At 38.5% G+C, this 19722-nt stretch overlaps 1 protein-coding gene across 4 annotated transcripts in view; it reads left to right on the forward strand.

Annotated features, from left to right (window-relative positions):
- Positions 1–19722, forward strand: part of ADAMTSL1 (ADAMTS like 1) — an 862240-nt gene that overhangs the window by 209825 nt on the left and 632693 nt on the right. For all 4 annotated transcript variants that reach the window (XM_087444657.1, XM_087444659.1, XM_087444656.1 and 1 more), the window contains exon 2: positions 18393–18512. In XM_087444657.1, the coding sequence (XP_087300783.1) occupies positions 18393–18512 (120 nt within the window). The remainder of the gene's footprint in view (positions 1–18392; positions 18513–19722) is intronic.

The following is a 19722-nucleotide window of genomic DNA, read 5'->3' on the forward strand; positions in this document are numbered from 1 at the left end:
ATTTGAGGAACTACATGTAGAAGGTAAAGAATTGTTGAAATGTGTCATGCCAGAGAGAGACATGATTGGAATTGCTTTTTAGAAAGCTCACTCCAGCAGCAGAGCAGGTGTTGGACTGAAGAAAGGATAAGATTAGAAACAGAGCGACGACTGAGAAGAGTGCTGTGCTAGTCTAGGGGACAGCTGACCAAATCTGGAGAAGGAGAGGCCAAGTAGGAAAGACATTCAGAAGGCAGCAGTGTCAGAATTTGGCAATCAATATAACGTAGGAGGAAGAAAAAAGACAGATTCCAGGCAGACTAAAAGGTTTCTGACTTGAGACACATGGGAAAACATGGTGCCAGTATAGACAAAGTCTGTAGGGGGAGGAGCACATCTGGAAGGGGTAGACATGATGATGAATTCTCTTTGAAATACTCAGTTGGAGGTACCTGTGGGACATTTGATTGGAGATGCTTAATTGGTAACTGGGTGTAGGTATCTGGAGTTTGGACTAGCAATACATATATTTAAAAGTTGTCATCTTTTTAGTGCTGTCTCAATCCATTGTCATGGAAAATATTTCCAGGAATAACTTGTAGAATAAGACACAAGTCGTATAAGGATGGAGCACCAGAGAAAACCAGCATTTAAGGCATGGGCAGATGAATACCAAACCCTGGGCAAGATTGAGGAGAACTTGAAAGGTGTGGTGTCATGGAAAGCAAAGCAGAAGATACTTTCAAGCAACAGATAGTGGCTAACCAGGTCATTATTTATGGACGTAAGATGAAGACTGGAAAATGCCTATTATATTTGGTACCTGGGAAGTCATTGATGACCTTAGCTAGAGAAATTTCAGTTGGAAGATGATATCAAAAGTCAGGTTGCTGTTTGTCGAGCTTGTGGAGCCATTAAGTGTAGTGAAGATTTATATCTAGAAACGTAGCTGACAGGAAGGAAAAATGTTGGATACTAGATACAAGAGAACAGAGTCAAGAAGTATATTCTCATTCTCTCTGTTTTTTACATATGAAGAGATTAACATAAAGAGAAAAGAATCAATTGGAGATAAATAATGACAATATGCAGGAGGAGGGGTAGAGTAATATCTAATGGAATAAGATCCCTATAAGGACATTGGTGGATGGAATTCAGAGCACAGGTGGAGGAGATTTCCTTAGCCAGGAGGAAAGACATGTTAATATGTGAGACCAAGGGAAGCATGGGGAAAGGGACATGTAATTCGGGGAAGGTAGTAATTTGAGAGTATTCACATCTAAGAGACTTGATTTTCTTCTGTGAAGTAGGAGACGATGAAGAGAAATGTCTATTCACATAGAAGGGAAAGTGGCTAGTAGAAACAGGAGCCCGAGAGGAGAATGAGGGGAGAAACTGATTGGGAATGCAGTGGGGGCCTGGGGGGTAGGGTAGCATTTAAAATAGCTCAACCTCGATTCTTCAAGTCTAGAAAATGTACTATGGTAGTTTCTGCATTATCTAGTCTATCTATTTAATGAATAAACAGATTCAAATGTATGTGAATTATCCATCATCTGTGATTCTAATGCATGATCAAAGGGGCTATTATTCAGATGCTTAAGAACTAGAAAGTGTTCCAAAGATGCCGAAAACAAACAAACAAAAAGGCCATTGCATGATTATGGTGTAGGGGAAGTAAATGTTGCCACTGATTGCTGAACATCTATTCAATGTTGACTATTATAGAGGAGGCGGAGAATGACAGCAGAAATAATAGCAATAATTTTAGCTAATTAATCCACAGATTCATGGAGTTAAAAAGACTCTCAGAATTCATCTAAATGCTTTCTTAAGGTCCTATGAGAATGCTTACAGTGCCAGTCTTCATTACCTACTAAGTAGCCAACTCCACGCTCAAGACAACATATTTAGTTGTTTGAAAAGCCTATTTTATCAGGATAAGTTACGGCTGAATTCTACTTCCCTGAAACTAGATGTGCCAGATTTATTTTCATTCAATTCAACAAGTGCTGTGCACATACTAAGTTGAGGGTACTGTTCTTGGCCTTGCAGGATGATCCGTAGGTCAGGTCTCTGACTGTGATATCTTTGCAGACCAGAAGGGGAGCTAAGACAAGTTCCCAAATGACCACAAAGGAGATGAAAATACATGCCACTGGAGAAGTAATGATATGCTGTGCTTTTTTTGTTTAAAAATGAAGTGTCAGGACTCATATCTCAATAAATTATGACGTGTGTCTTCTACACCCCCCTCCCCAATCCTGTTTACATTGGAATGTCCACATGTTTTTCCAGCCAAGTGAGTCAGTCAAGATGGAAATATTAATTTATTTGACTGAACAGACTCTGCTAGATTATACCGTTAAAAAAGACTCCCTGGTGGTAATGATACTACCAAACTCTGTTTGTATAGCACTTTATAGTTTGCAAATCACTTTTTGTATGTTGGCCCATGTAATCCTCACAACAATTTTGTTAGGTAAGTAGTACGGTTCTCTGCCGTTGATACATGAAGGACCTAGACTCAGTTTAACTAATTTACCCAAATCACACAGCAGGGAAGTGGTGAGTTAAGATATCCAGGTCCCATGACTTCAGATCTCAACTAGAAGAGCAGGATCTCTGTGAATTCAGTAGAGGAGAAATTATTCGTGCTTTAAGGGGATGGGGAGGATGCACAGGACTGATGCAATTTCACTACGAGGAGATAGAAGGAGGGCATGGAAAAGTTCAAATTATGGATGCAGAAAGTGCAGGACATGCTCATGTAAGAGTTGTGGTTCCATATATGGGTTTGGGAATCATCTGTCCAGAAGAGATGACTGACTCTCTGATAGCTAATAAGAAACCCAGGGAAGAAACAAAGGAGAGAAGAAAGATGCCCCTGGACAGAGCCCTGGGATCACCTATGGTTAGTGGGTGGGAGGCTCAGAAGGAGCCAGCAAATGAGAAATCAAAAGAATGGCCAGAGAGTTAGGATCAATCCCAATTCTTACAGAAACCAAGGGGAGGCTTTCAAGAGAGAGCATGTGATCATGAAGGATGATAACTGAGGACAAGTGGGTGAAAGAACAGCCTTGGTGAGCTTGGAGAGAGCAGAACGGTGATGGCAGAAGTCAGAATGTAAGGAGCAAGTGGGTGGGAAAGAATTGAAGATCAGGAAGAGGGTGAGAAGGATGAGGCAAGTAAATAAGTAAATTTCCTCTCTCTCAGAAGCAGCCCTTCAAGTACGTGAAGACACCTCTCAGATCTTCTCACTTCTTCCCTTTGTCAGGCAAAATGCCCTTAATTAATTGAGCTGATTATCATATGCTTTCCAGATAGTCACCATTGTGTTTTCTTTCTTAAGGAATTGTTGATTTGTCAGTTGTCTTTCCTAAAGGTTGGCATCTAGAAATTAACTCTTTACCCCATGTTTATGATCTGTTGAGCATGGAGTAGAAGAAAGCTATCATGTGTTCTGTTTCCTACACTGTATTTTTAATAGCAGCTCACATTTAAATTAGCCGCGTTTCACTGGTGAGTCATTGGGCTTATGGTCAGTTATGATTCCGGGTCATCCACATTCTGCACTTGTGAATTATTTGGGGAAACAACCCAAACAAGGGAGAGGGACACTGGAGCCATGAGGTGGAGAGGGCACGGACTGGCATCCAGAAATCTACATTTTAGTCTGGACTTAGACACTTATTAAATACATATTCTTGGGAAAGTTAATCTACTTTTCTCTGAGCTCCAGAGGGAGCTAGATTGGATGATTTCTAAGCCTCTTCCTAGCTCTAAAAATTCTGAAATTAATAACTAATTTTAAAAAAAGGCCTTCATTAATTTACTATTCAGATATTTATAGAACTCAACTCAGCGCCAGGCACTGATAGGATTTCAGGATATGGTGGTGAACAAGACAGAGGTAGTCCTGATCCATGAGGCTTAAAGTCTCATGGTGACATTTTGAGGCTGAAGAGTACTTGGTTAAATGCAGGGAGGACAGATAATGCCCTCAAATTATTACCTACCAAAAGGAGTGTGGAAGGGACATGGCTTTGAGGACTTTCAAAATATGGAATGAAGAATAAAGTCTCTATGTTTGGAATTATACCAGGAAGGAATCACTTTATGTCTTCATAGCTATCAAAATTATGTGTGGAATAACACGATGAACAAGAGAATAGAAGAGTATAGCAGTAAAACTTTTCCCAGGGACCTAGTATTTACAGAAACTACAGTCACTTATATTGAGGAAGAAGATGTTAATAAATACACTACCCATGATATGGCAATATCATTATCTGGCTTTGATGTTATTTACCCTTAACATAAAATTAGTGAAGCATGCAAGAAAATTCTAGCAGCAGGCAATCTTGAAATTTATAGTGTGAGACACAAAATCAGAGAGGCCTACTAAAAGATAATTATTTTTCTTTCAGAGTGTCAGCTGGAGATCCACCCCTATGATGATCTTAAAATTCCACTTTTCAACAGATATGGATGACCTAGAAGGAAAATCACCCCCCACTTTTGTGCTTCTGAAAGCAAACATGGGCTATGAAGATGAATTTCTCCCTTCCTCCTTCAACCTATGCTACCGTGATATTTCAGTTACCTGTTAACTACGTAATAAGCTAACCCCAAACTTAATGGTTTCAAACAACAACTATGTTATTATTACCGTTCATAATTTTGCAGGTTTACTGGGCTCAACTGGATGAATCTTCTACTCCATGTGACATCAGCTGGGGTTGCACTTGTCTGGGAGCTTAACTAGACTAGAATGTCCAGGATGGTTTAGTCACATGTCTGGTACCTTGGCAGGGACAGCTAGAAGCTGGGCTATGTTGGGACACTAGAATATCTGAATCTCTCTACATACAGTCTTAGGAATTTTCCTATTCCACGTAGCCTCGGCACTTGGTTGCTTCATGTAATTTCTTTAGCTGAGTGCCTTGACTTCATGCTTGGTGACCCAGGACTCTCCAAAACAAAAAAGTGGAAGCTGCCAGCCTCAACACCAAGGCCCTGAACTGCCATTGTGTGACTCCCATTTCATTCTATTGGTGAAAGCAAGGCACAGGGCCAAACCAGATACACTAAAAGGGGTGGGGGACTAAAGAAGGACATTAATACCAAGAGGCATGGTTCAATGGGGGCCATTTTGGAAATAGTTACTCATGTGGTCACTTGAGAAGTATTAAAAATGGACACCAGCATCAAGAAGTAGACCCAGTTGAATATGATCTGGCTCCACTGAACTCATTTTCCATAGAAAAGAAAATAAGAAAAAATATTTGAATGCTGATTTTCTATTGATTTTTCTTTTTAATACAAACCCAAATGTGGATTTTGAAAAGTGGAAGTGAAATGTTATTTTTAATAATTTCATGGTCAGGCAGAAAGGCAAGGTGGTATGTGTGTGTGTGTTTGTATAATTGGTGATCCCAAGGCTATTCCAGTCAATGATTTATAAAGGATTCACACTAGTATCAGTAGCATATATGATGTATATGACTTACTTTTGCTCTGTCTTTCACCGTAAGCCCTTCTCCTCCTCCTCTGGGCTGCCTCCATGACCTGACCTATGAATAAGTACTGTTAGCTACCATGGAGAGGCCACTGTTTTCACCCTCTCGTGTTCCAGCTCTTCTGGTGATATCCCCGGCCTCTGTGCCTGGAAAGCAGGGGTGAAGCACCATGTTACTGCCTGCTGTGTTCATGGCTGATCCGTCTCCTGCCACAGCCCCCTATTTCTCCTGGCCCTCCCTGTCCCCTCTGCAGGTGCTGCTGTCTCCCCTGGTGTTGCCACTGTCCTTGCTAGGCACTCTTGCTGGTCCATGCCACTGATGCTCCAAGATTTAAGGGACCAGAGCTTCAACCTGGTGAATTGGGAAAGTAGTCTTCCGTGCTCTGCTAGAGGGGTTTTTAGTACCATATCTTTTTCATTTTTTACTTAAAAACCCCCTCCACTGGGTGAAATCTGAGTAATAATCACTATGCTGAGTGTAGAACTGCTCTTTCATTCTTTGCTATCCAAGACTCTGGGACTAGACCAAGCTGGGATGAATTCTCTCCCAAGAGGATCCTCTGTCCCTCATGCAAATAGACTCATCATCTATCAGACATGCCTAGGTCTCACAATTTAGAGTCACATTGGGATTTATGCTACTCACACAAACACACATGCATATACATTTATACATAAATATACATACACACATATGTGCCTGTAAAGTACTTTCATTTCCATATATAGATCATGCTTCTTTAGTGGGAACAAAATATTTTTCACATAAAAGAATGACAAATAATGATCCACAAATATATTCAGCATTCTACTTATCTTTTCCCAAGAAATACGTGGGCTGAATTTCAGAGATAACTTGGGAGTTGACAGACAAAAAAGTTTTGAAGAACCAACTGCCATCTGTGTGAAGTACAATGAGAATGACAGAAATGGGTGAAGAGGAAAGAATGGACATTTAAGAATGCTTGCTATGCATTAAGTATAAACCTCCCCATTTCTTGGGCATTTTCTTGAGATACTGAGTAAATATTTGAAATTCTTAAGTTACATATACAATTTAAATACTGATATACATTTCTTCCAATTCTTGTGTTTACGTTTTTTAGAGACTGGGCCATGGGGGGTATGTGTGCAGGCAGGGAGGGCATGGTGAGCTCATTTACATTTGAGTTACACTACTGATATTATGAAGGACTAGCTGTAGAATTGTGCTTTGAGCATTTTTTCAAGGGAGGAATGCATTTGCATGAGTCCAAACTATCCTGCTTTTTTCTCTGAAATGCTGGCACATGTTGGTAAGACTTGTAGCCACGGATAAGAGAAATTTCTCGAGTTTGTGAAGCAATAAAAGCTAACTTGCCCATAAAATGATTTAACTTATTACCTTGACTCTTTTGTATGTAATTAAAACCATACTGTGAATATCTGGCGTACATCTGCATTTCAGTGCTAGGATGGAGAAGAATCCTAGAACAGAGGTGAACATGGAGCCGGGCAAAGGCAGTCTGGGTGAGGATCATGGGGCAGAATCTGAGCTGTCTCTCATCCAGAAGTTCTGATCTTTGTTTCTCAGCACTGTAGAGAATTGACTGAGACTTCAATGAGAAGAGAAGCCGTACAGTGTGCCCACCATTTCTTTGGCGTCATGGAGACTGCGTGGCCTTTTTGATACAGATAGGGATGGTGAATTGGAAACATTAGGTCTAGTCTAATAGTACTTTGGTCAAAAGAAGAAAAGCTCTGTTAGTTTAGGTTCAGAAACAGGTGCTGAGATAGGATTAGGAATACAAGAGATTTATTGGTGAAAAAGGTGAGGCAAGCAGAGGAGGATAGAAGAGCCATCGGGCAGTAACTCGGGCTGTCCCCAGTGAAGGAGAGAGAGAAGACAGAAAGGTTGGAGAGCAGAGCAGTGCCAAGAAAATTTTGGCCAGACAGTGGGGAGTCCTTGAGCAGAAGTCCCGCATCAGGAGGTCCACATCTTTCAGGAGGGGACCTGCTTTAGTATCCCTGCTGTGCTCAGTCGTTGGCTGGGAGCAGCCCCTGGGCAACAAGGAGGTAGATTAAGAGAACAGCATCGGGGGCCGACTGTTGATCAAGCTCTCTGCAGCAGGAGGTCTGGGTGGCACATCTTTATGGCCCCCAAAGGAGCCACTGTAAACTAAGCCAGGGTGAGGAAAGAAGCTTCTGCCCTAATTAATCTTCATCTTGATTTAAAATATGAGTAGTACCCTGGCTTCCAACTCCTTTTAGCTAAGCAACCCACTTTAGAAAACCTAGCAGAAATAGAAGTATAATGATGTACACCTGAAATTTATGCAATGTTATAAACCAATGTTACTGCAATAAACAAAAAATTAAAAAAAAAAATTTATCTTACAAAATTGTTATGAGGATTAAATGAAATAAATCATGTAAAGTGACTAGTATATTAAAAAAAAGAAAAGCCTAGATAATAATATTGATCTATATAAAGATTTGCCAAGTATACAATAAAAAAAATTCATTTCTACCACTGCATGTGTACACAGACATCTTTGTGTTCTTCCATTTTTTTGTCATCTTAAAATTCTCCTCTAGCTGCTCAACTGTCTCCCTTAAGTCTTGGCATGAATGAGTATTTCATTTTACATGTAATATTTAAAGCATACAAACACACACATGAGTGATTTAAAAACCGTGTCTGTTTCTCCTTGTCATTAGAAGATATGACAAGAATGTGCCTATCCACATATGGGTAGAACAGAAAGGATCACCTTTTCTGTTTCGTGTGTTCTTCCATTGTATTAAGTGTAGATCTGAATTGCAGTTGTCAGCATCCTGAAGCCGAGTATCTTTAGAATTCTGGAAATTGTACTCTGTTTCCATTTTGCTAGGAATGGGGTATAATGTATCTTAAAATGTTTGAGGAAAATAAGGAAGAAGAGAACTGGCTATATATTTTGGGAAAGTTGCTGCCTTTCTTGAGTTATTTGGCTGTTTTGCCATCTTATATATGTCAAGGGAGATGTCTCAAAACCCACATATTTTCTCTACCCTATACTTAGGAAGTTGATTTATGTTTCCCCTCAGCTGAAAAGATAAGAGCTTGGTGAAGATGATCTCTAAAGTCCTTTCTAGCACTTTCATTTCAGCGCCCATGTTTCAAACAAGTTATGGAAATCTATAGATCAAGCCCACATGATACACGATGCGTACCCTCTGATAGAATTCCTTTTGCTGCTGTTTCTTTACTTTTTCTTTAACCTCTAGTTCTATGAGAATAAACTTCTCTACATGTGTATGTTAGTTTTATTTTATTTTTTGTTCTTTTGATTTTTTTTTAAGAATCTTTATCTTGTCAAGGTCGATATCTATCTACCTTAAAGTAGATATTTTTTAAGCGTAACTCCCCCACCCCAACCCCGTAAAGGTTATTTCGCTAGGGTAATGGAGTTTCTTTTCATTGACATTCTGGGACAGATCTTTAAATTCAACTACATCTGGTCACCTTGCCTCAAACCATATTATAGCTGTTTCTCTAAATCAGACTTGAACTAACCAGGAACATCTGTACCAAGAGTTATGAGGCCCAGCTGAACATTTTGGACCGGTGTGTTCCATCTCACTTCTTTCTGCTCTAACCTTTTAGCAATTATCTTTACAATCCTTAGAAATGGTAATTAAAGTTGGTAGAAGAACAAACAGAATACTGAAATGTTTTTAAGCTCCAAACACCAGGTATATAAATGTCAGTGGCTTAAATATGGTTATAAGAATGTTTTTATTAACTCCCCCGCCGATCTTCTTGGGGATCATATTTAGCCTTTCCTTCAGGGAGTATAACACTGCTAATCAGCTCGCATAGTTGGCAGCCATTAGCTGGGGACACCTGAAGCTACGTCAAGAATCTTTTTATTTTCCCAGACAAGCCTGCTGTAGCAGTAGGAAGGGACAGGGACACTGGCATCACAGAATCTCTGTCTAAAAAGATGTAGTCTCTCACCAACGCAACAACCAAAAATTCTTTTAAAGATAAGGAGATGGTTTTTCTCAGTGGTCCCTTTCAACAACGAAAGCAGTTTATTCAGTGCCACTGACCCGAGCTCTCTGTACAAACTTGTGAATGTGTGCAGAGTTGCTGATTCTCAAGCTGATTGAGCCTCTTCTGATGGATGACTATGAGTTTGGAGACACAAACATATTATCTTGGTATGTATTCTCATAAATCTCTGAAATATTTTTCCTCCTGCCTTATAATGAGGAAATTTCTTTAGTAAGATTATATGCTTATAATTTTTTCCTATTTTTTACAATTGTATTATGGTTCGTTTATTTCCCCATCTCACTACATTAGAATATTCCAACCAGGAATGAGGTCATTGGGATTAATGGAAAGGAGGCCACTGAGAGTAGACTGGATTTTTCACTGAGAGTAGACTGGATTTTTTTTCATAGCATTTGGGTCCATTAGAATAGCCCTGCCAGGAGTAGGCTGTCAAATAATTAACTCCCTTACAAAAATCAAGGACTCTTGTTTATTGCCACATGGAATTTACTAATATCAGGCAAACTCAATTTGTTACCAAATGTCAGGAGCTTTAATAAAGTTTAAAAGATCTATATATTTTTAAAAATTATTTTATTGGGGTCATTTTGGTTTATAACATTGTGTAAATTTTAGGTGTATATCATTATATTTCAGCTTCTATAAAGACTGCATTGTCTTCACCACCAATAGTCTAGTTTCCATCTGTCACCATACTTGTGTAACCTTTTATCCCTTTTGCCCTCCTGCCACTCCCTTCCCATTTGGTAACCACCAGTCTCTTCTCCCTATCTATGTGTTTGTTTATCTTCCACGTATGAGTAAAATCATACGGTATTTGTCTTTCTCTGTCTGACTTATTTCACTTAGCATAATACCTTCAAGGTCCATCCATGTTATCCCAATGGCACAGTTTTGTCTTTTTTATGGCTGAGTAGTATTCCCTTGTATATATACGTTACATCTTCTTTATGCATTCATCCGTTGATGGACATTTGGGTTCCTTCCAAGTCTTGGCTATTGTGAATAATGCTGCAATGAACATAGGGGTGCATATATCTTTTTGAATTGTTGTTTTCATGTTCTTTGGATACATACCCAGGAATGGAATAATTGGATCATACGGTATTTCTATTTTTAATTTTTTCAGAAATCTCCATACTGTTTTGCATAGTGGCTGCACCAGTTTGCATTCCCACCAGCAGTGTATCAGGGTTCCCTTTCTCCACATCCTCTCTAACATTTGTTATTTCTTGTCTTTTTAATAATAGCCATTCTGATGGGTGCAAGGTGTTAACTCATTGTGGTTTTGATTTGCATTTCCCTAATAATTAGCGATGTTGAACATCTTTTCATGTGTCTGTTGACTGTCTGTGTATCTCCTTTGGAAAAATGTCTGTTCATATCCTCTGCCCATTTTTTGATCAGGTTGTTTGTTTTTTTGTTGTTGAGTTGTATGAGTTCTTTATATATTTTGGAAATTAACCACTTGTCAGATATATGATTTGCAAATATTTTGTCTCAGTTGGCAAGTCGTGTTGTCATTTTGTTGATGGTTTCCTTTGCCGTGCAGAAGCATTTTTAGTTTGATGTAGTCCCATTTGTTTATTTTTTCTTTTGTTTCCCTTGCCTAAGGAGACATGACATTCAAAAAGATACTGCTAAGACTGATGTCAAAGATCATACTGCCTGTTTTCTTCTAGGAGTTTTATGGTTTCAGGTCTTACATTCAAGTCTTTAATCCATTTTGAGTTAATTTTTGTGTATGGTGTAAGATAATGGTCTACTTTCATTCTTTTGCATGTGGCTGCCCAGTTTTCCCAACAGCATTTATTGAAGAGACTTTCCTTTCTCCATTGTATGTTCCTGATTCCTTTGTTGAAGATTAGCTGTCCATAGATGTGTGTTTTATTTCTGGGCTCTCAATACTGTTTCATCGAAAAAGATCTATATTTATTGTTATTTAGAATCTGCTTCTTAGAAAATTTAGATAATTTTTTGAATTTCATTTGGAATTATTCTCATTTTGGGCTTAGTATATCAATATTTTAAGAGCTAGTTATAGGATATTCATCCTTTCGCTTGATTTCCTTCAAACTGGAAGTTACTTATACTTTCATATTGGGAACAGATTTTTCTCTTTCTTCCCTTTGTCTCTGAGTCACTTCAAGGTTTAGAATCAGATGGTAATGATACTGGGTGGCAGGACGATGTTTGAGCTCTTTGGGTCCATGTAAGATTTCATCATTTCCTCCTATTACTTAGTAGCAATTCTCAGAACTGGAGCTAAAGATTTTATTGGCTCCAAGAAAACTTTTGATTCAGTTATTTATTCAGTAAACATTTGAGTGTCCCCTTGTGCCAAGAACTCATAACCCTGACACCAATCATTTTGCTATCCACGGGTGTTTAAATATAGGTGTGTATTCAGATAACACAGTGGCCAGTTACTTAAGTTGTTTAAATTATTATTCTAATCTGATGAGAATTTACAACTTCACTATCTTAATTCTTAGTAAATGATGAATCAAAATATTGGCATAAATATACTTTACAAAATCCTTTTGATAGGAAAAAAATTAACAGTGTGGCTTTCAGTGTCACACTTTGTAAGTAATATTGAAACCTAAATCTTCCCCCATGGGACATAAGCTTGGCTACATTTCAGTTTTCACAGAAAAACTAAATGAAGAAAGAAGAACAATAAACTGATCGTTTGAGAGCATGTTTGTATGTTTAAACTTCTATTATTTCTACAGCCCTTTCTCCCAGCCTGGAAGTAAATGGCTGCCTCTCCTGGAGTTATAAGAACGTTATAGCTGCTTGAAAGTTCCAGCCATGATCCACTCCCTCATCGACACTACAATTTCTATAGAAATTATGACTTCCTTAATGATGATAGAGATTCCAAAATGTGAACCAGTTGCTCTATATTATAACTCTCCAAATTCTAGTCATAACTCATTGAGCAAACTTATAAGAAGTGGGAAATTCTGAGGGGGGATTTTTATCTTTTCTTACACCAAATATGTTCATTGTGAGCAGACGAGTCAGAATACTAACTAGTTTTCTCTGGAGCCACTGAAAGTCAGGTCAAGAAGGGAAATGATTGGTGCCAGGTCATGATGGGAGCAAGTATGTGGTAGAAAGTATATTGTAGACATAGTTTGAGTTTCTGACTATATCTCAAAGCCAAATGCAAAAGCTTTTCTTGTTATTCAGTGACTTTTGTTGTTTTAGTTTTAAACCAGCTTTACCTTCTTTTCCCTCTAATGGGGTAGAGAATAGAGACTGATTTGAAAGACTTCCTTGTTTCGTGTATTTACCTATGTCCTTTGAAATCTCTATATGGTTGATAACTCAGCTCCATTAGAGAGAACGTATAACACAACAATAAATTGCTTCCATGCCTTCCTGGATCTAAGGAGATTCTATTTTAGGAGCTGGTATTTCTACATTCCTGGCTTCTCTAAGGAGTACTTTGGTGTGCCAACAATCAGAAAGAGGAGTCACTGTTTGAAGCAGGAAATCAGACTGCAATTGGGGAAGCAATCTTTATCACAGGGTACAAATTCTGGCACATCGCAGTCTTCATGCTTCCTGGGGAGCAGTCCTTAGAAGTCTAGAAATCCTACAGAAACAGATAGGTGTCTCAGTAATGATTATTTGTTTCTTACCCTATTCCTGTAGGTGAATAAACTGGGTTCGAATCCAGCAGAGACTTGCGTTTTTAAGAGGTTCTGTCTCTGGTCCTAACATAGCCACTGGCCATGTACAAAATTCCTCCACTTCTCACATTTCTGTTTTCCCATCTGCAAAACTAACACCACTGAACCATAAAATGCCTTGCGGTGCCAGTTTTGATGCATTTTATGATATGCTAAATACCTTATAACTGCAAGGGGAGCTTTGACATATCAAATATAAAGTAAGCATATTTTCCATACCAAAAATCAGGAAACCTGGTCTGACCATGGGAAATAGAATTTTAAAAATCTGGGTTATCTTGGAAATTTTCAAGTTTCTGTCAATGTTTAGTTTAATTCAGGGACTGGGGATTGATAGCCTAATGAGCCATGGTCTCTGATCTCAAGGAACTAATACCCTGTAATAAGTTGGATGTAATGCTGTCATCAATGTATTTTCATAGAAAACAAATAAAAGGAAGTCTAATAATGATGAAAATCAGTACAAATTTGGGTTCTCCTGGTTAATATTTTCTGTTGGCATAAATAGGCCATCAGAAATGGGTCCATGTTACATGTTAAATATCAGTGCCCTCCCGGGGTTCTTATCTCAGCTCTCATAACTGCTCACTCTCCATACTTTCCCTTGGCAAGCTCATTCATGACAAGCATCATCTACTCCCCAGATGATGCCAACACTTACATGTCATCTCCAGACCAGTCTCCTTCCTGTGCATGAAGTTCAGCTTTCTTTTCCCTAGGCACCTCAGACTCCACTTCTCTGGAACCGAACTCCTCGTCTAACCTGCATACTTGTTCCTCCTCCTGTATTTCCTATTTTGTTGAATGTGCTGCATCCACTCTGCTCTTCTGCTCAAATCCAGGCAGAAAATATGGACAAAAACTGAGACTTATTCCTTGTATTTAGTTGGCCACCAAATCTTATGATCCTTGCCTTCCCCACCAGCCCCTCCGGGCTTTATAAGTTCTTATCTGAATAACTGCAATGATCTGAAAACTGGTCACCTCATCTCTAATCTTACCTCCTCAGAGCCACCAGAATACTCTTAAGTACAAACACGACTCTGGCTGCTTAAGTCTTTCAGTGACTTAAACTTTCATGATTCAAAATCTGGCCCCTGCCCACTGTACAAATTCAGTTCCCCAACACTTGCTGGCGTGTACTCCATGCTCCTTGTGCTGGACTACTTAAAACACACCAAAAAAAACAAGATGTGTCAAGCCCGCATGCTTTTGCCTAGGCTGTTCCCTTTTCCTGGAACAAGAATCTTCCCGTCCCCACTCCTGTTCTCCTTGTCCAGCTGGTAGATTGTCCACTCTTCCCAAGTTAAACCCACATTAAAGCCTTTTGTAACCTTCCTGGGAGAGGTAATCACCCTCGCTCTGTATCCTTTTAGCATACCTACAATTTTTCATTGTATTAATTAGGGTAGATTAACTGTAGTAACAAATAGTCTCTAAAATGGATAATGGTTCAAACACGGTAGACGGTTACTTCTTGATCACATTACGGTATTAGGTAAGTGAACAGGTCATGGGGTGTCCTTCCTGCATGCAATCATTCAGAGAGCCAGGCTAAGGGAGCTTCTGCCACCTTTAGCAATTGGCTCCAAGATTTCCCTGAGACTGTCTCCATTCCAAACAGACCAGAGGGCAAAAAGAGCATGGAGGAGGGAGTGTGGGAGATCTTTATGTGCGAGGCCTGGCGGTAGCACCCATTATTTCCATCAACTAAAACTCCATCTTGACCACCTTAACTGTAAAGGAGGCTTAGAAACGTACTCTAGATGTGTACCAAAGATAATGAGAAGATGGTGGCTTTTCATGAGCATCTAGTAGTCTCTGCCACATCTATGTACTCATTAGAATGGCTGTGCCCTGAAAGGAAGAAACATGTCCTATAGTGAAGCTCCTGGCACGTGATAGTACTTGAGTAAATGTGTGTACATGTGAATGAATGAAATAGTGAATGAGTAAAGTACTACTATGGGTTTAAATAATTTAAAAAATCAGCTTGAAATAGAAGTATAAGATTTATGTAGTGTTTATGTATCTTTATGTATATTTATATATTTGTGTACCTCCTTCATTGTAACAGTGTTTTAAAACACACAAAATATAATTATCATCCATGGTTGATAGATACAGATACTGAAAACTAATTTAATACTGACCATATTAATTTGGGTATTTTAAATTTCCTAATTAGTAATAGTGTTGGTGGATAGAAATTAAATTAGAAACAGATATGCACAAGATATATATATAGGGGGAAAATGGTTATAATTACATTCATCTGATTTGTATATTCTTATCTGTTCTCAGGATTAAATTAAATTTTAGTTTAATTAAGTCCTTCTGCCTTGGTATCACATAAAGGTATTTGGTTAAGTTGAGCAACTTGATGAGAATTGTGACTTATAAAATGTCAACATTCTTGGGAAATATAAACAGGCAGAGACTCTTTCTAAAACAAATACACAGTTATGACTGAGAATTACAGTATAAACCAAATGGACAAAGTGTTTACTGATTATCCTTCATTTTTGTAGCATTAGTGAATATTCAGTCTTTATATATGACATCTCACTATCTCTCCTGGAGGATGTTTGAGTCATTTTTGTCTGTTTCTTTAATCATTATAAAAAAAGAAACATGTTTTCCACAGGTACAAATATTCTCACAAAGAAAATGAACCTAAGTTTCTTAGTCTTCTCTTTAGACTTTAGCTTTTAAGAACTCTGGCATTGAATGACTAAAGGTGGCCACCATTTTGAATAATAGAGTTAGAATACAAAATAGCCTAGAATTTTTGGAGAAATGATTCATAACATGTGAGATTCAGTAGCAATCAGCATGTATTAGTTCTTTTGAAAACAAAGTTAAAACAATCAATCCTAGGCCACTTTAAATTTGGGTCTTGATCTTTTTCAGAAAGAGAGTTGCACAAGTGCAGCTATTCCTTATCTAGAATGTGAAGAGCTCTGAGTGGTCCTGAAGACCAAGCCCATGAATTTGTAATGTACCCAGTAGGAAGTGGGGAATCCGTGAATGCTTCTGAGCAGGGAAGTTACATGGTCAAGACAGGTTTTGAAGTGTATTTAACTATAGACTCAAAGAATGATTGACCCTGATGAGAAAAGAACTAAGAGAAAATTAATTTTAAAGTTAATAGGACTAAGGTTGCTAGAAGGATACATTTCTGAGAATTAGTTTTTGCAGATTCTACCTCTACTTGTTTAGTACTGGTTGATTCTTATGACACTTAATGTAGAAGAAACAAGATAACTTGATGATTATATCAGTTTTCTATTGCTGCCATAACAAATTACCACAGACGTAATGGCTTAAAATAATATACAAGTATTATCTCACAATTGCTCTAGGTCAGAAGTCTAGCAAGGCATGGCTGCATTCTTGTTCAGAGTCTCACTGGGCTAAAATCAAGGTATTGGCCTGAGATGTAGTTCTCATTTAGGGCTCAGGTCCTTTCCAAACTCACTCATTGTTGGCAAAACTCATTTCCTTCTCATGCTTTCCAGGACTCCCCCTCCATCTTTAAGCTGACAAGGACAGGTCAAGTCCTTATCACACTTTGAATCTCTCTGACTTTCTCTTCTGCCCTCAACCCAGAGAAAGCTCTGTTTTTAAGGCCTAATATGATTACACAAGACCCACCTGGATAATCCAAGATACTAACCTTATTTTGAAGTCTACTAATAAGTAAACTTAATCAAATCTGCAAAGTCTCTTTTGCCATGTTAAGCAATGTATTCATAGATATGAGACTAGGGAGTAAAAGGGCCCAAGATTCTGTCTGCCACAATGATATGGATTATACTGTATAATAACAGAGGCCGTTTACATATAAATTATAGAAAATTATACTGCTTCCCAAAAGCCGTAGGTTTTAAAATGATTTTAATTTATTATGAACTATTACAGACATTCAAGAAGGCCTAAATTAATATAATGAACACCCACATATTCCTTACTGATATTATCAATACCATTAAAAAGGTATAAAATTCAAAATGTTTAAGTTGAAAAGTTAAAACCCTATGAAGATAATATAATACCCGTTTGTGATACCCATTACAGATATTATAAATATGGTCAAAGACTTCGTGCATGTTAAAAGCTTAGATTTTTACTTATTCCTTGAGCAGAATGTGCTTTTGATAATAATAATGGCTGTTTTTTATTGAATGCTTACTATATACAAGTCACCGCATTAAGTACTTTACGTATATTATCTTGTATTTTCTCAGCAATCCAATAATGCTGACATCATTCCTGTTTTATGGTGGGTACACTGAGGCTCAGAGATGTAGTGGGAAGCCTTAGTGAACTGATTATTCCTTGAATTTATAGGAGTTACTTAACAATTTGTCCTTCACCAGAGGAGGTTTGAGTAGCTCAGTAGCAAAATGATATGATGAAAAGAAGATTTTAGAGTCAGACCTGTATTTGAGTGCTGATTTCAACACTTACTAACTTGGTAAATTCCTGAAACTCTTTGTGCCTCCAGTTCCTAATTTGTAAAGTGTGGCTAATAACAGACACCTCCTGGGGCTGGTGCAAGATAATATGTGTAAAGAACCTGGTATGTGATAAGCTCTAGATAAAAGTTCTCCAGTACCTCCCTCCAGAGTAACCAAAGTGCATCTGGTTCTAAAGCGCTTGAATAAATCAGGAATTCAGCCTGGGCTCAGGCCAGCCCCTCCTATCTGGTAGATACTAACAGGACATCAGGATCCACCTAGGTGCTCAGATGTGTGGGACTAGGGATAGATCCCTGTGGGTCCAAGATCCCTACATTGTATATACATATGGATAGCCCAATGGAGTGAGTCTAGGAGCCTGACCATGCTGGACCTGGCCACAAAGATAACATAATCACTGAATTTTTCCATCATACACCAGTCAATTAAGAGGCACCAACTTAGCAGGGGATTTTCCTGGTATCCATCCAAGGAGCCACATGCCAGAATGTTCTAGTGGCTCTCGCATTAATATGTATTTGCATGCATTGTTTTTGATTGCTCTAATCAGGCTTGAAATAAATCCAAGAGGTTTCCACAACTCAGAGACATTAATTCCTCAGTGCCCCCTCCCTCCAGGCTCTGTCAGGCTTAATTCAGCTATCTTATCTCTCTAGGTATGTGGAGACCAGAGCCAAGGGGCTGTTTTCCTGCGGGAATTTACACTGATTCGAAGAGAGAGCCTTCATGAAGATTTCCTGTCTGACCTCTTGAATAGTCACAAAACTGAAGACGCGGTACAGTGTCTCTTCTATTTATTCTTAGAAACACAGAAGTTCAATTGCTGCTCCTGACTTGTGATGATGGTTGGTTTTAACAAATCTGAAGAGGTTTGGATGGTATTTTCTCATATCCGTGAGAAGGAGAGGGAAGTGAAGTGATAGGGCAGTGGACAGACTGTGTGGGGCAACTTTCTAACTTTTCCTGTGTCTGGCAAGTTTCAAACATTTCACTGGAGTGTTAAAGTTTGTTTGGGGCAGCATGTGGAGGATTCACATTAAAATAGCCAATGTTTTGCCAGCAAACATGAAATGGTAATAATTTAAATGAGTGAAGAAAAAGGAGCTTTATATGTAAAGCCCAAATGGTTTTATGGGTCAATGGAAATTCCACCATCTTCCAATCCTGGCTTCTTTGTGGATATTTTTACTTCAAAGTGTTAGTCATATTTATTTTACAAAAGTTTGTTTCTCTGGTGGTGGTTTTGGAAAAAAAAAGTCTAGAAAATGAACTTTCAAATGAAAACAAGTAGTATAGTTGACTGGAGATGTCAAAGATGCAGGTCCCTCTCTACTTGCAAATCAAACTGTGATTTGTAATTGGTACTTTATTGTGAGAACTGGATTGATAACTTCTGAAAGTCCTAAATGTGTCTCTTCATGGTGGTGACCTGGTGCTCAGAAGTACTCACATTGTCATTAGAGGATGCTGTATGCACAAGCCAGTGGATTTCTTGTCCAACCATAAAATGATTGGACCACAGAAAGTAATACCTTAGAATACCTCCAAAAAAAAACACACAAGTGGCTTTATTTCTACTTCCGCTACCTGCCTCCTCACAGCCCTCTCTAAAGATGGTGTTTTTTGCATATTTATCTCATAAACTTCTATTCCAGACAATGAGTAAATTAGCTCTCTCGGGAGCCATTCACAGGCCACCTCTTACTGGTTTTGTCATTTCCATCTTCTCCATGACAGACATCCTTCTCAAAGCTTGTGCCCCAGCATGGGCAGAACCGTGGTGAAGTTTCCCAAGGGTACTATAATTAATTTTCATATGGTTCATATATTTTTTTCCTCAGTAAACGAGAGCCTGCCTTTTAAACTTTTATTGTTTGCTCGAGGCTTTTTTTGTGATCTACTATGGTATACACACATTGCCACCTAAGTTTTATTACTCCTTCCTGTGAACAGTATCCTGTAATTATATTTTAATTTTATCCCATT

The sequence above is a fragment of the Ceratotherium simum genome, chromosome 20 (assembly GCF_057802395.1).
Source record: "Ceratotherium simum simum isolate JZ-2026a chromosome 20, ASM5780239v1, whole genome shotgun sequence".
NCBI classification, from domain to species: Eukaryota; Metazoa; Chordata; class Mammalia; order Perissodactyla; family Rhinocerotidae; genus Ceratotherium; species Ceratotherium simum.